We start from the raw sequence: 15,171 nt of genomic DNA on the forward strand, positions 1-15,171 counted from the left end.
ATTTGTTGGTACCCTTCTCTGTTTTTGTCTGTTTTTTATTTTTTGTTTTTTTGGTGGTGGTGGTGGTGGTGGTGGTGGTGGTGGGGGGGGGGGGGGGGGGGGGATAAAAAAGAGTGTTTAAGAATATTTAAATGAACGGTTTAAAATAATGATAAAAGTAAACAAGATGAAAGAAAAGTCTGACACTTCATATAAACAAGGTTTCTGCACCAAGAACTACAAACGATTTTCTTCTTTGTTGGAATTCTACCCAATTCATTTATAAGAGTTTACTCTCATCTATTATATTTTGCATTTGTTTTGCTCTTTTTCTAAATGAGACGAGTGCGTTCACTTAATGGTGTATTCCTTAGTAGATGCACATCATGGAGCCAAGAACAAAGACTTGTACACTGGCCTTCAACGCACATATTAAACAAATATGTGAGACTGCTTTCTTACATTTGCGTGACATCTCTAAAATTAGAAATATCCTGTCTCAGAGAGACGCTGAAAAACTAGTTCATGCATTCATTACTTCCAGGCTGGACTACTGTAATTCATTATTATCAGGATGTCCAAAAAACTCACTGAAAAGCCTTCAGCTAATCCAAAATGCTGCAGCAAGAGTCCTGACAGGGACTAGAAAGAGAGAGCATATTTCTCCTGTTTTGGCTTCCCTTCATTGGCTTCCTGTTAAATCCAGAATTGAATTCAAAATCCTGCTCCTCACATACAAGGTCTTAAATAATCAGGCCCCATCTTATCTTAATGACCTTGTAGTAAAATATCACCCTATTAGAGCACTTTGCTCTCGCTCTGCAGGCCTACTTGTTGTTCCTAGAGTATTTAAAAGTAGAATGGGAGGCAGAGCCTTCAGTTTTCAGGCCCCTCTTCTGTGGAACCAGCTTCCAGTTTGGATTCAGGAGACAGACACTATCTCTACTTTTAAGATTAGCCTTAAAACTTTCCTTTTTGCTAAAGCATATAGTTAGGGCTGGACCAGGTGACCCTGAATCCTCCCTTAGTTATGCTGCAATAGACGTAGGCTGCCGGGGATTCCCATGACACATTGAGTTTTTCCTTTCCAGTCACCTTTCTCACTCACTATGTGTTAATAGACTTCTCTGCATTGAATCATATCTGTTATTAACCTCTGTCTCTCTTCTGGTTCTGCCGGAGGTTTCTTCCTGTTAAAAGGGAGTTTTTCCTTCCCACTGTCACCAAAGTGCTTGCTTATAGGGGGTCATATGATTGTTGGGTTTTCTCTGTATCTATTATTGTGCAATCTAGTGTACAATATAAAGCGCCTTGAAGTGACGTTTGTTGTGATTTGGCGCTATATAAATAAAATTGAATTGAATTGGTCATCTTTCGTCCGGGAAAGCCTGAAGTCACACAGTGCACATTCGACTGCGAAGCTTGTTCAGGCTATCCCATATGGAAAAGAAATAGAAAAAACTTATAAAAGACTTGCATCAGATGTGGCCTACTTCATATATTGAATCATATAAGGTTTATATGATTTACTCATGAAAGTGGCCGTTTCATATATTCTTTTAGTAAGTATCCAAAACATACAAGTTCCATTTATATAATTTTTCTAAGGATCTTATATCTGTTTTCACTCTTGTATGCTTTTCATACAAGACAGATACAAACTTTATACAATTTATATCTTTTCCCTATGGGATTGTAAATGCATGATTTACACATTGCAATGTGCATTATCTAACTAAGGGAAACTCTTCTAACCAGTCATGCCAACAGGTTAATCTCTGACTAACAGTTCTAAATTGACATTGGTGTACATGGTATTTGTGTTTCCACGAGTGCAGCTTCGGAAAAAAACAAGCAACCTAAATGAGGTAAAGTGTACATCTACTGCAGTCCTATTAAATGTCCTAGTTTGCCTAACCCAATTTCAGCATGCAGCAGACCAGCTGTCAGGACGTTTGAGTGATTGTGCAATAGGCTGCCATGTCCTCAAAAGTCTTAACAAATGATTAACTCATTTACTTTCTTAATGACAGCAAATGTATTGCAATGGATAAGAATGCATTGGAAAACAGTGATTAATTTACAGTATGTAATTCTTCCATCAGATTAACAATCCAAGTCCAATCCGGAGGTGTCTGTAGCAGTGGCGTGTCTAGAAAATTTTTGTTGGGGGGGCCAGGTAGGGGCACAGATTTGGAGAAGGGTGGCAGATTTAATTGGCAGATAATGTTTTAAAAAAAAATTCTACCAACCCTTAACCATAATTCAATAATCCTATAAACCTAATAACCAAATGCACTTTTAACTCTTATTAGAATGAGATTTTAACCACTACGGTGCAAAGTTTTTAGATACTGCGTTGATAAAGTACAAGAGATACAATCAGTGCTTTGTCAGTGTTTACTCAGCAGTCAAGGACAGCAATATTTGCATAGTATTTTTACTGACATATAGTGCACATATGTTTTGGGCAAAAACATTTTTGAAAATTAAAATACGAACATTTGTAACAAACAATTGACAAATTAGCCAATGCCAATGCAAAACTTTATCTGCCTGTTAAAAAAAGAAGATAATCTTCTCACAAACTGGTGTTTGATTTTGAAACAGGAAAAAAGTGGGGAAACAACTGAAAAGACTAACATTTGAATGAAACCTGAAAGCAAGTAAATACTTTCTATGCTGCCTTATCGTAAACTTTGGTAATATTGATAAAGAACAACACTGGCTGATGATAAAATACAGTCAGCTGGCATGGTGACACTGCCAGTATTAACCTGCAGGGCTGGACTGGGACAAAAAAATTGGGCATTTTTACTACAGACCGACCCACCAGGTAGTAAAGCCATAAAGACTTTGACTGAAAACAAACCCTGTTGTGACAGTGATGTACAGTCTTGTTGGTATATGTATGATTTCTATACATTTTACGTCAGATAAAAACTTTGGTTGTAAGATTTAGATAATTATTTAATAAAAACTAGGTATTTTAAATGAGAATAAGAAAGAAAAGTATTTCTTTGTGCCCCCCTCTCCCTGTTAATGCCCTACCTGGCCCCCTGGCAAAACTTTGCTAGACCCGCCCCTGCACAGTTACCAGCTGTCTGCTACATAAAAAAGGATCCTGGTGTTATTTGTCTCTCAGAAACAGTTCATAACTTCCCTTCAACTCATTCATGTCACCTAAAAGGTAAACCTGTTTCTCCATCACCTGTTCAGCTCTGATGGTTCAGTAAGGACATCTCCTGGTTTCATCTTCATGTTTCCCTCTCACCACATATCTAAACAGACATCATGACCAGCAGCTTTACAGCTGTGGCTCCAGCAAACATCAGCTGATACTAGAAATTAATATTAAATACATTCTAACAACAGCCGATCAAGCTTAAACGTGCTGCTGTTGTTTAGCGCAATATCTGCTGGTTTCCTCTTTCTGGCGCAAAGTGGGCGATAAACAAGAGAGAAAAGCCGATCAGCTGATCATTGATCAGTTTCATGATTGAAGTAGCAACAGGAGAGGGAGGGGGGGGGGAGAATGAGAGAAGAAGAGGCAGCTGTGCAGCGTAAAGACAGAATAACTCCAGCATTGTGTCTTTTTCCATTCTAGCTAAAGTTCGGGACAAACTGCGTCTCTTCTCAGCTCAATACGAAACGCGTAATATTTTCTCTGAATGAGGGACCATTCCATTTTTTTAAGGAGCCGTTGGCAACTCTACTAACTAACCTTATGAATAAAATAAAGTTCACTATCAGTAACATCATAGCACCCACCCAGCTGTATAAAAACTCCGTCAAACTGGCTAGAACGCAGTATGAGTTATTGCAACTGACAGTAAAAAGTCAGCAACATGAAAATAAACTCCACCTAAACTTGGTTTATATCTGACCCAGATAGACTGCAGGTCATAACTTCTTACCTGAAGTTCAGTTCACCTGACACTCGGACTGGTGGCTGCTTCGGGTCTCTCCTCCTGCCTCCCCTTCCCTCATCCACCTGTTGCCTCTGTGGAAGCCCCGTCATAGCCACCACCAAACAACGGAGTTATTTCTACACATCGACCTGCATCTGGCCAATCCACCACCTCTCATTGTTCATGCCATTACAAAAAAAATAAAAAATAAGTCACTGGGGATATGCCCGGTATGCCCGATGGCCAGTCCAGCTATGTTAACCTGCAACCAAATCTGCAGCTCCATACAGCAATGTTACGACTTAGATTATATCTTATAACGCATAACTCTTATGTTAGCTGCCCTCAGTAGCATACTGTCTGAAATATTCCACAGCTGCAATAATTCTTTAAGTGTTATTTTTTTCCTTGGTATTCTAATTTCACCGAAGTTTACTAAACTCAACAAACTTGATATTACTTACCGGGACATTTATTCTGTCCTCATTTTCTTTCACCGAAAAATTGTTTCCTGCAGTGCCATCTTTCGCGCTTGGCTCTCCTACCTTTGCTAACGTGATGCGCATAGCGCAGAAGCGATGCTGCATTCACTTACACTCGGATATCTGAGCGTCACCGTGAAAACATAATCGGACATTTGATATTTGATTGAATTTTATTGTTTTGCCTTTGGGGTGGCACCTGGGGTGGCCAGTCTGGTTTGGGGGGTGGCCTGTGCCCCCCCAGGCCACCCCGCTGGACACGCCATTGGTCTGTAGCTCAGGAGGTAGAGCTGGTCACCTACTGATCGGAAGGTTGGGGGTTCGATCCCTGCCTCCTTCAGTCTGCATGCCAAGTATCCTTGGGCAAGATACTAACCCCAAGTTGCTCTCCGATGCATCCATTTGAGTATGAATGTGGTTAGACAGCACTCAGTTTAGAGTCAGTGACTGTGAGAACAGGTGTGATTGGGTGAATGTGGCATGTTGTATAGAGCGCTTTGAGTACTCCAGGAGAGTAGAAAAGTGCTAAATAAGAATCAGTTCATTTACCAAGTCTGGAATAAAAATGGACAAAGCCATGAGTTAAATGTTTCAACTTAGCCTTTTGCTAAAAAATCTGAAATCTATTGGATAATGTTCAAATGTTGGAGTTATCAAAATCAGGGCAACACTCCAAGATTGCTGTCATAAAGACGCCTCTTGTGTTTATACTCCTTTACTGTAAATAATTGTGTGCTATTCATATTATTAGCAGTCTTAGTAGATACAGTGGGGACTTTGTTTCTTTTCTATTTTTACACTCGTGGGTTCTGTTGTTTCTTTTAAGTTATCAGTTTCAGCATTTTTTTCCCCCTACTGTTTGCTTTATGATTGCCACATGCACACAGGGCAAAGTTTTAACAGATTACGCAGATTACATTTTGTTGTTTTACTGTTACTTTTTTGTGCGTTACAGTAAACAATAGTGCTTTTATTCTCATTATTTATTAATTTATTAATTTAATGTATGCACTGGCTCATCCACATGACTCCAGAGAACAGGAAAAGAGAATCATATTTTGTGTTCAGTCAAGACGAGGGCATAAGAACACATGTACACCCTAACTATACTTTATTCACGTATTGATCAGGCCAAAGGTACACATCATGCTCCATTCTGTTGACTTGTAGCCAAGTGCAAGTTTGCCTCCAAAAAGGGAGAAAAAATCTGTTAAACTTTGTTAGAACATTATTAAACACGGATTACTGAGCATGCTCTACTAAATGGCTCAATAGAATAAATGTTGAACTGTCACTGCTTCTCAGTTTTAATCAATTCCTGAATGAATTTTAAATGATTGAATTCTTTTCAGGAAATGAATATTTGCCATGTTTTATGGGCATGTGAGTGTGTGTTTGTGTACGTGTGCGTGTAAGGGGGCTTGCGTTATCCAGCTCCCCTGCTCACTGGCCAGGGATCAGTGTATTGATTCTGAGCAGCCTCGGCTGTTGCTTAATTAGGATGTACCTGTCTGGGAATTATATCTTTTTTTCTCTCTCATTGTGCGAGGAAACAAAAATGATAAAGAAATACAGAGAGGGAGAGAAACTTGTTTGTTTTCATCAAGGTTAATCATGTTTTCTGCTTTGTGTTGCTGTCAGCAGATTGGTGTCTGACCTCGCAGCGCGCAAAAAAAAAAAAAAAAAATTGAAAAAACGTTTTGTGTGGCACACAAAACATGCTAATGAAAGATGTTTCATTGTATGGGGACGGGGGTGACTGGGTGCTGATGCTGTAAAAAGTGGAATTCAAATGGCGGGAATGGTTAAAAGCAGTATGATCGGATAAAAAAATCTGCTATAATGCTTGTAATCTGAATTAAATTCAAATAATTGTAAATATCTTCAGTATCAAAGCAGTTACTGGTTACTATTAGATATTAAACTAACTTAAATGTTATTTTTTAAAGTTGAATCCATCTATACATTTAATTGTTTGTGATGTTGGCCATGTTTAGGGATAGAAAAAGAGGTGAAGTGAAAGTTGGGTGAGGAAGTAAAGAAATAAATAGTGAATTAAGATGAATGAGGACCAATGGAGGTGGATGTGGCGATAGAGTAGTGATAGATTGAGCTGTACAAAGATGGATGTTAAAAAAAACAGAGAGAAAGGACAGAGCAATGAGACAAGAGACAATACAGAGGCCTGGATGGATGGAGAGGGATGAAGGGTGGCAAAGACTTGATGGGTGGGTGTCTCTAAACTCCAATTTCAGTGACTGACTAATCGCTTGACAGACGGCTAATGTGTTGAATTGCTGAGGCAGCTCTTGAATCACTGGCTGCCCTGTCTTGATTTCTTATGAATGGACAACACTGCCCATTTCTGATCACTAAGAGAACCACCAAGTTTACTTTAACAGATGAAACAAAAGCAGCATTGGTCTGCATCACTTATAAAGATTACAAATATGTATATCTGTAGTTACACAATGCCTGAAAGAAAAACAAAAGATATTTTCTATTGTTGTTTTAATGGCAATAACTGGGTCTATTTTAGACACATAATAGCCATCCACATTTAGCTTTTATTTAGCTGTTTTTAAAAATTTGATTTCATTTATTCCATCTCTAAAAAAATAGAAACAAGCAAATAATGAGAACAAACCCTAAAACAATCAGCTGTACTCGTGTTTAATAGAGGAATAATATAACCAATAAACGGTTGCATTGCACAGAAAGCATAATTATGCATGATATATTGATCAATAGAAAAGATTTTAAGCAACATAATGAATGATGAATAATGAACGATTACAAAGTGAGCACAGTTACACATTTTCAGCACGCTACTGCCTGTTTTCCTGCTAAATGCTGCAGTATGAGGACATTATTTAGGGCTACAGGTATGTCCACAAATGCACTCTCTCCACTGGGACCATTTACCACCCTGCACTGGTCTGGCAGTACTCTGGTTCTCCTCTCAGTTCACAAGGATTGGCAGCACATGTCTCACCGAATTACAGCTGATGAGGTCTGACCCACTAAGCTGGGTTAACTGGTTGCTGGGTGAGCACTTTGTGACCTCTGTCTCTGTATCTGCTTTCAAAGTTTGGAAACTATACATGATGAACCAGAAACACATCGTGAAGATTTAGGACAAAAGCTGATAATTTTTCCAGGTTTCAAACGTAAAGGAGGGCTTAAAATATAAAGAGAAGATCTTTTATTTTTACTCAGCCTGAATTCAAACGTGTCCCTTCACCTCTGGTAATGCTCTGTAACCCACACAGCCTGTCAGTCTTTCTGTTAGGTCTTTAAGTCTGTTAAAGGAAATCAAAGGCCCATTAACAGTTTCTTGACACTCAATGACTCGTAGTAATCCTTCTCCAAACTCTGATCCAGACAGCCCTCAAACTCTCGCTGCCGTTATGTGTGTCCTTTGCTCAATGCCCAAGACATACAATCATTGCTCACAGTCCTACAAACACTTAGGAGATCAATGATCTCAGAGTGATAATCTCCTCCTTGATAGAGGGTAAAAGCCTTCACCGAAGACAGGGAGTGACAGGGGAAAGTGAGAGACAGTGATAGAAAGAGATAAAATAAAGCAATAAACAAAACGAAAGCAAACAGGAAGTATAACTCCGAAAACAAGCGCACATACAGATCATGACAAGTGTCTCCTCTCAGCTGGGTTGACATCTATATCTCTGTTTTTATTGACAACTGGCTTAACTAAAAGCTCCTCTGCCAGGGAGTGAATGACTGACTGCCCATGTACAGAAAGAGAGGGGGGATGACTCACATGGGAAATCACCAGCTGTATGTAAGTGAGTGAGTAAGTAAAGTTTATTTATAAAACACCTTTTGCAGACATGTAGTCACAGAGCGCTATATACTCAAAATCATAAAAACTAGAAAGAAGTGCAATAATAAATAAAATAGAATAAGAAATTGAGTTCTTGGCACTAATTTGTGATATAATGTCTAATATTTTCTAATTCTTGCTTTCTACTATATATTGTTTGCAATGCCTTTTCGTCTCTGCGTGTTTGCCCTGAGCCCGCTGCTTCAAGCTGACTGCTGGACAAAAGGGGAAGTTTATAGACTGGTACTGCATGCATATACTGTAAATAAACTTCAGTAGAAGTTAAATGAAAGTATATTTAAACAAAGTTCGAGAAAGACTAAATTTACAGTTAAATATGGGTGCTACAAAACCCAGTGTCTCACTTTTACTTTCCACCATGTTGCACAAGAGGACACTTAAAATACTGCACTGCATGCCATATTGGCATTGGCTGTCAACTGTAAGGTGTGGGGCTCAGATGATAATCATAGCAGCGATCCATTGATAGCAGCTGTAATAGCAGCAGTAGCAATCATGATAGCAGTATCTGTGATAGGAGAAGCAAACAAATCTATAGAAGCCACTTTATTAGTTTTATAAAAGGCTGTCCGGGCACTGAATTACTGGGTATTTCTCAGGGTTTAATCCCGTGATTTAACATGCTTATTTAAATAGATGCAAATGTAGTGTGTGCTAAGTAAGTAGAGCCACAGTGTTAAAGTAGACAAAAAGCAATATGTGGCTGGGTTATTCATAGACTTGACAAAGGCATTTGACACTATAGATCATGATATATTAATAAGAAAACTGGAACGTTATGGTGTCAGAGGGGTAGTTTTAGATTGGGTCCGGAGTTATTTAAGTGACAGAAAGCAGTTTGTGAAAATAAATGGTGGTTGCTCCTTATGTATGGACATTGCTTGTGGTGTACCCCAAGGGTCAGTTTTGGGTCCAAAATTCTTCAACTTGTACATTAACGACATCTGTAAAGTGTCCAAAGTATTAAAAATGGTTCTCTTTGCTGACGATACAAACATTTTTTGCTCTGGTGATGATCTGCAGAATTTATTGGAGGATATGACTAATGAAATAAGTAAAGTGAAGTTCTGGCTTGATAAAAACAAATTATCATTAAATTTGAATAAATCTAAACTTATGTTATTTGGAAATAGTAGTTTAAATACAAATGCAAAGATTCAAATAAATGGTGTTGATATTGAAAGAGTCAGTGAAAATAAATTTCTGGGGGTAATAATAGATGAAAAACTTAACTGGAGAGCTCACGTAAGATATATTCATTCCAAAGTATCACGAAGCATTGCAGTACTAAACAAGGCAAAACAGGTATTCGACAGAACATCACTTCATATTCTCTACTGTTCACTGGTTTCACCATACTTAAGCTATTGTGCAGAGGTCTGGGGCAATAACTATAAAACCACATTACATTCACTTTTTACTCTTCAAAAGAAAGCAATTCGAATCATCCACAATGCAGGTTATAGGGAACATACAAACTCACTATTTTTGCAGTCTGAAATATTGAAAATTGACGATATAGTGAAATTCCAAACAGCACAAATTCTATTCAAAGCAAAAAATAAAGAACTGCCAGGTAATATTCAGAGTATGTTTTTTTTGAAAGAAGGAAGTTATAATTTAAGGGGTTTTTGTAACTTCAAAACAATGAAGGTACGTACTACAAGAAATGGCTTTTGTGTTTCTGTTCAAGGAGTGAAACTATGGAACAAACTGAATATGGAATTAAAGCAATGTCCAAACATAAAACTGTTCAAAAAGAGTTATAAAAATATGATCTTCTCGATCTATAAAGAAAAGGAAAATATTTAAATTAAGTGAATGTCTCTATTTAAAAGCAAACAAACAAAAAATTCATGATGTGATATTATAGTATATAGTATATCAGAAATCTGTTCGCTATTTTTATTACAAATTATATCAGTAAGGAAGCTGACTAAATATTCACTGATAATTTATGGGACAGGGGTGGGATTAAATAAGTGTATACTTCTTCCCACTCCCTTTCAACATGTAAATTAATCAGAATGGTTTTTTGTATGTAATTTGTATAGTATATTTTTTTTCTCTCATTTCTTTTCTAAATGTACTTGTATATTGTTCACATGTTGAAATAAATTACCAATCAATCAAAGTAGTGCAAACAGTTCCTAGTCTCAAACCTGTCGTAATGAACACATCCCTTTTAAATTAGAGAGTAAAGTGACCAGTATTAGAGATTAAATTAGGCTAATAAACAGAAAGAGTCTAATCTTTTAGTTCAGCAGTCAGTGTACATCTACTTTTATGCCTCATTTCCCTACGACCCTTAATAACTGGCTCTGTCGGTAGGGCACAGATAGCTGTGTCGCAAATTAATTTGACCCTTCTGATAATGTGTTTTGATATTTAAATATACATACCACTACCGATGCTACACACATTATGCACATTAATTCCCCAAAGTAAACATATTTGTAGCTCAGCCTTCTTACAGCCAATTACATACTCAGTTTCAGCTGTATGTGATATTAATCACATAATGTAATCTCCTGGCTCTACGTAGCTCGAGCCTCTCTCCTCCCCTCATCCCACCAACACCACCTCGGCTAACGCTGATCCCCTCAGCCAGCTCTATGGCGTCTGTGCCGGCCTTCTTTTGCGGGAGGCCTGGGCAACGCCGGAGAACAGGCACTGCCGGGGGCGATACACATCCCTCAGGTGGGCCTTTCATTATGGATGATGTTTCTGCCAAATTATTTAGACCCTGAGCCCCAGCAACATCCCCACCCTATAAAAAACTGAAACAAACACACACACACACACACACACACACACACACACACACACACACACACACACACACACACACACACACACACACACACACACACACACTCCCTGTCTCTTTCTTTGCAAATGCGCACAAGCATTAATTCCTCCTGATCGCATATATGTGTGTATGTATAGTTCATTAGTGCTGTTTTCTTTGTTCAGAGGTGTTAAAGAAGTGAAAGTGTGACTCTTGTGAATTACATGTTGTCAGAAGGGACTGGGAGCTAAGCAGGAGGAAAATATTCATCACATGTAAGCCAGTGTTGCTCTCCATGCCATAGAGGGCCCTATGTTGACACTACTGGCTTCAGTAATGTGGGATGTTAAACAGGTTTGGCTCAGTGTGTGTGTGTGTGTGTGTGTGTGTGTGTGTGTGTGTGTGTGTGTGTGTGTGTGTGTGTGTATTCCTCAGAGGCAATTTGTTGCAGACTCGTTAGGAAAGAGTCAGAGATGACAGTCTCCTGGCAATGTCTGACCTCGGCTTAGAGATTCGAGAGCAGCTTTGGGATACAGACACACACACTGAGGAGAATGCACGCACACACACACCACATGCCATCAAAGTTACCCTTCTTTTTGTCCCTTAACTCATCAAGCTTTATATTCCTCCACTTACCTTCCTTCCCAAATCCCATGCACTCTCTAGCCTCAGCTCCCGCCCGTCTGTCTCCAAAATACTTCAGGCTGGTGCCTGCCTTCAAACAGCACGACCAGTTCAATTCCCGCTCGCTCTTCATCTTCCTCCTATTTCCTCCTTCCCTTCCTTCACCCTTCTTTAGCTGAGATCCCTTCCAAATCTGTTCTTTCCTTTCCAAAGCTCTACAGCAAATTCTGAGAGGAAAAGCCCCCCTGTTGACCCCTTGCCCTCTCACCCGTTCCAAACTAACATCTCATTCCTCATGCACAGCTCGCTTCTCAAATACTGGTTATGAGTTACACTGCACTTGGCATAATCCTGCACACACTGTGATTCATGACTTCTAATATTGTTGATCCAGGATCTGATCTTTAATTTGCATTTGTTGCAGCAAGTCTGCGATGCCAAAGACCAACAGCTAAATTTCAGAAAAGAAAAACGTCAATATTTATTTTGTATTTACACTTCATATTGACATACTCTCTTTCTCAAGAAATTTTGTACTTTAGAAACTTGAAGATGTGGTGGAAGATCAGGTGAGAGATTTGCTGCTGGGAATGCCACCGATAGATTTATGTGCAAGAGCTGGCTAATAGAAAAAGTAAACCTGCCTATAGTGGATCTAAACTTCCATCCACCCATAGTCCTATATCATCTGTATGGTTGCACTGTACTGAACCTAGATTTATTGAGAGTTGTACTCACCAAAAATACATTTAAATTTTAGACCCAGACGTATATACAAGAGCTGCCACATCCATCTAAAAAAGACCAACCACACCTACCTCACATCCATTTGCCCTTTCACTATTTTGTGCGTTTCAGAACCACCCCTTCCTCTCAATTCCCGTGTTCCTCCTAGCTGATATAAAATATATCTGACTTACCCAGGCTGAAAAGCACCAGGAACTTCAGGCAGACAAACTCCCGTTGATCCAGCTGCAGAGAGCGTAGTTTGGCCACCAGCTCCTGGGCGTGGCTCAACAGATTGTTGAGAGTTGCTCCCGCCTGTGAGGCAATCACTGCGTAGTCCACCTTTAAAAAAATAGGAAAGAAGAAGGTAAAAATGTGTGCATTTAAGTGACTCTGACTGGAGTTTGAGCAGAAGTTTTGAAAACATAGTTGTAGATACCAAATAGAACACAATGTCACTTAGTTGATCACTGATTTGGGAGTTTTACAGCCCCATAGCAATAATTGGACGGTGGTTTGGTTTGTGACAGAGTAAATCACCCATTTCTAGTCTGTCACTTCTCTTTCACTTCTTTCACATGGATACAAAAATGGCTAACATGCTTCCTTAGGTCTAACCTATAAACATTAACACCACTTACACACTCCTTTTGCAGGTGTGCTTCAAACCTGCAGCTGCAGCTCATTTGAATGAGAGGCAAGTCCTTAGTCGCCACTCACCATAAGCAGGACCGTATTAAATTTTTATACTTATTGACAATTCATTACTATAATTGACTGTGTGAGGGTTTCCAGGGGAAGGTAGATGTTGGTGCGAGTCAGGAAGAGGTTCCCTGCGAGCTTCCATTTGTAATTATAAGCAGCCGTGAGTTTGGATTTTACTTACAGTGTAAATAAGATGACTGGAATACGTATTTTTTTTCTTTGCAAATAAGAAAAGGGTCAAAGGGACATACATGTTGATAATACACCAATTTTTTCATTTATTTATCTGCCTTCCCCACTTTTTTTCCTTCCGTGTGCTTTTATTACACTGCACTCTCCCACTTTGCCCCGACGCCTCTGTCCCTGTCTTCCCATCTTAACACCTCCGAGACAGAAAGAGCTATGGCTCTGTGAAAAGCAAACACTGCCCCCCTTCCAAGGTGTCAATCAATTTACATAAAATCAACTGTGCATGAAATAAGTTCATTGAAGGATTGGACTGTTGATGGTGATGCCTTGGGTTATTGCCTCCCAGCCTTAAGTAAAAAGAGAGACCAAATAAAACGCTATAGTGTCACTATAGCAGACTTAGCACTAACTCTGGTGACCTGCGTATCAATCAATCAATCAATACCACTTTATTATCACCCCTGGAGAGACATAGAGGGCGAATATATGATTAAACCTTCAAATCTTAACTTATCATAAATATAGTCTTTGCTGAACATTAGGATTAATATGAAAGGTGAAAATAGGTTGGTGTGTATATATGACTATATATATATATATATATATATATATATACAGTGGGGCAAAAAAGTATTTAGTCAGCCACCGATTGTGCAAGTTCCCCCACTTAAAATGATGACAGAGGTCAGTAATTTGCACCAGAGGTACACTTCAACTGTGAGAGACAGAATGTGAAAAGAAAATCCATGAATCCACATGGTAGGATTTGTAAAGAATTTATTCGTAAATCAGGGTGGAAAATAAGTATTTGGTCAATAACAAAAATACAACTCAATACTTTGTAACATAACCTTTGTTGGCAATAACAGAGGTCAAACGTTTACTATAGGTCTTTACCAGGTTTGCACACACAGTAGCTGGTATTTTGGTATTCCTCCATGCAGATCTTCTCGAGAGCAGTGATGTTTTGGGGCTGTCGCCGAGCAACACGGACTTTCAACTCCCGCCACAGATTTTCTATGGGGTTGAGGTCTGGAGACTGGCTAGGCCACTCCAGGACTTTCAAATGCTTCTTACGGAGCCACTCCTTTGTTGCCCGGGCGGTGTGTTTTGGATCATTGTCATGTTGGAAGACCCAGCCTCGTTTCATCTTCAAAGTTCTCACTGATGGAAGGAGGTTTTGGCTCAAAATCTCACGATACATGGCCCCATTCATTCTGTCCTTAACACGGATCAGTCGTCCTGTCCCCTTGGCAGAAAAACAGCCCCATAGCATGATGTTTCCACCCCCATGCTTCACAGTAGGTATGGTGTTCTTGGGATGCAACTCAGTATTCTTCTTCCTCCAAACACGACAAGTTGAGTTTATACCAAAAAGTTCTACTTTGGTTTCATCTGACCACATGACATTCTCCCAATCCTCTGCTGTATCATCCATGTGCTCTCTGGCAAACTTCAGACGGGCCTGGACATGCACTGGCTTCAGCAGCGGAACACGTCTGGCACTGCGGGATTTGATTCCCTGCCGTTGTAGTGTGTTACTGATGGTGACCTTTGTTACTTTGGTCCCAGCTCTCTGCAGGTCATTCACCAGGTCCCCCCGTGTGGTTCTGAGATCTTTGCTCACCGTTCTCATGATCATTTTGACCCCACGGGATGAGATCTTGCGTGGAGCCCCAGATCGAGGGAGATTATCAGTGGTCTTGTATGTCTTCCATTTTCTGATGATTGCTCCCACAGTTGATTTTTTCACACCAAGCTGCTTGCCTATTGTAGATTCACTCTTCCCAGTCTGGTGCAGGTCTACAATACTTTTCCTGGTGTCCTTCGAAAGCTCTTTGGTCGTGGCCATGGCGGAGTTTGGAGTCTGACTGTTTGAGGCTGTGGACA

The 15,171-nt window shown here is 39.6% G+C and overlaps 1 protein-coding gene across 1 annotated transcript in view; it reads right to left on the reverse strand.

The window, feature by feature from the left end:
- Window positions 1–15,171, reverse strand: part of nr5a2 (nuclear receptor subfamily 5, group A, member 2) — a 73,907-nt gene that overhangs the window by 16,807 nt on the left and 41,929 nt on the right. The window contains exon 6 of the mRNA XM_026193904.2: window positions 12,582–12,729. Within this exon, the coding sequence (XP_026049689.1) occupies window positions 12,582–12,729 (148 nt within the window). The remainder of the gene's footprint in view (window positions 1–12,581; window positions 12,730–15,171) is intronic.

The sequence above is a fragment of the Astatotilapia calliptera genome, chromosome 15 (assembly GCF_964374335.1).
Source record: "Astatotilapia calliptera chromosome 15, fAstCal68.1, whole genome shotgun sequence".
Taxonomy (NCBI): domain Eukaryota; kingdom Metazoa; phylum Chordata; class Actinopteri; order Cichliformes; family Cichlidae; genus Astatotilapia; species Astatotilapia calliptera.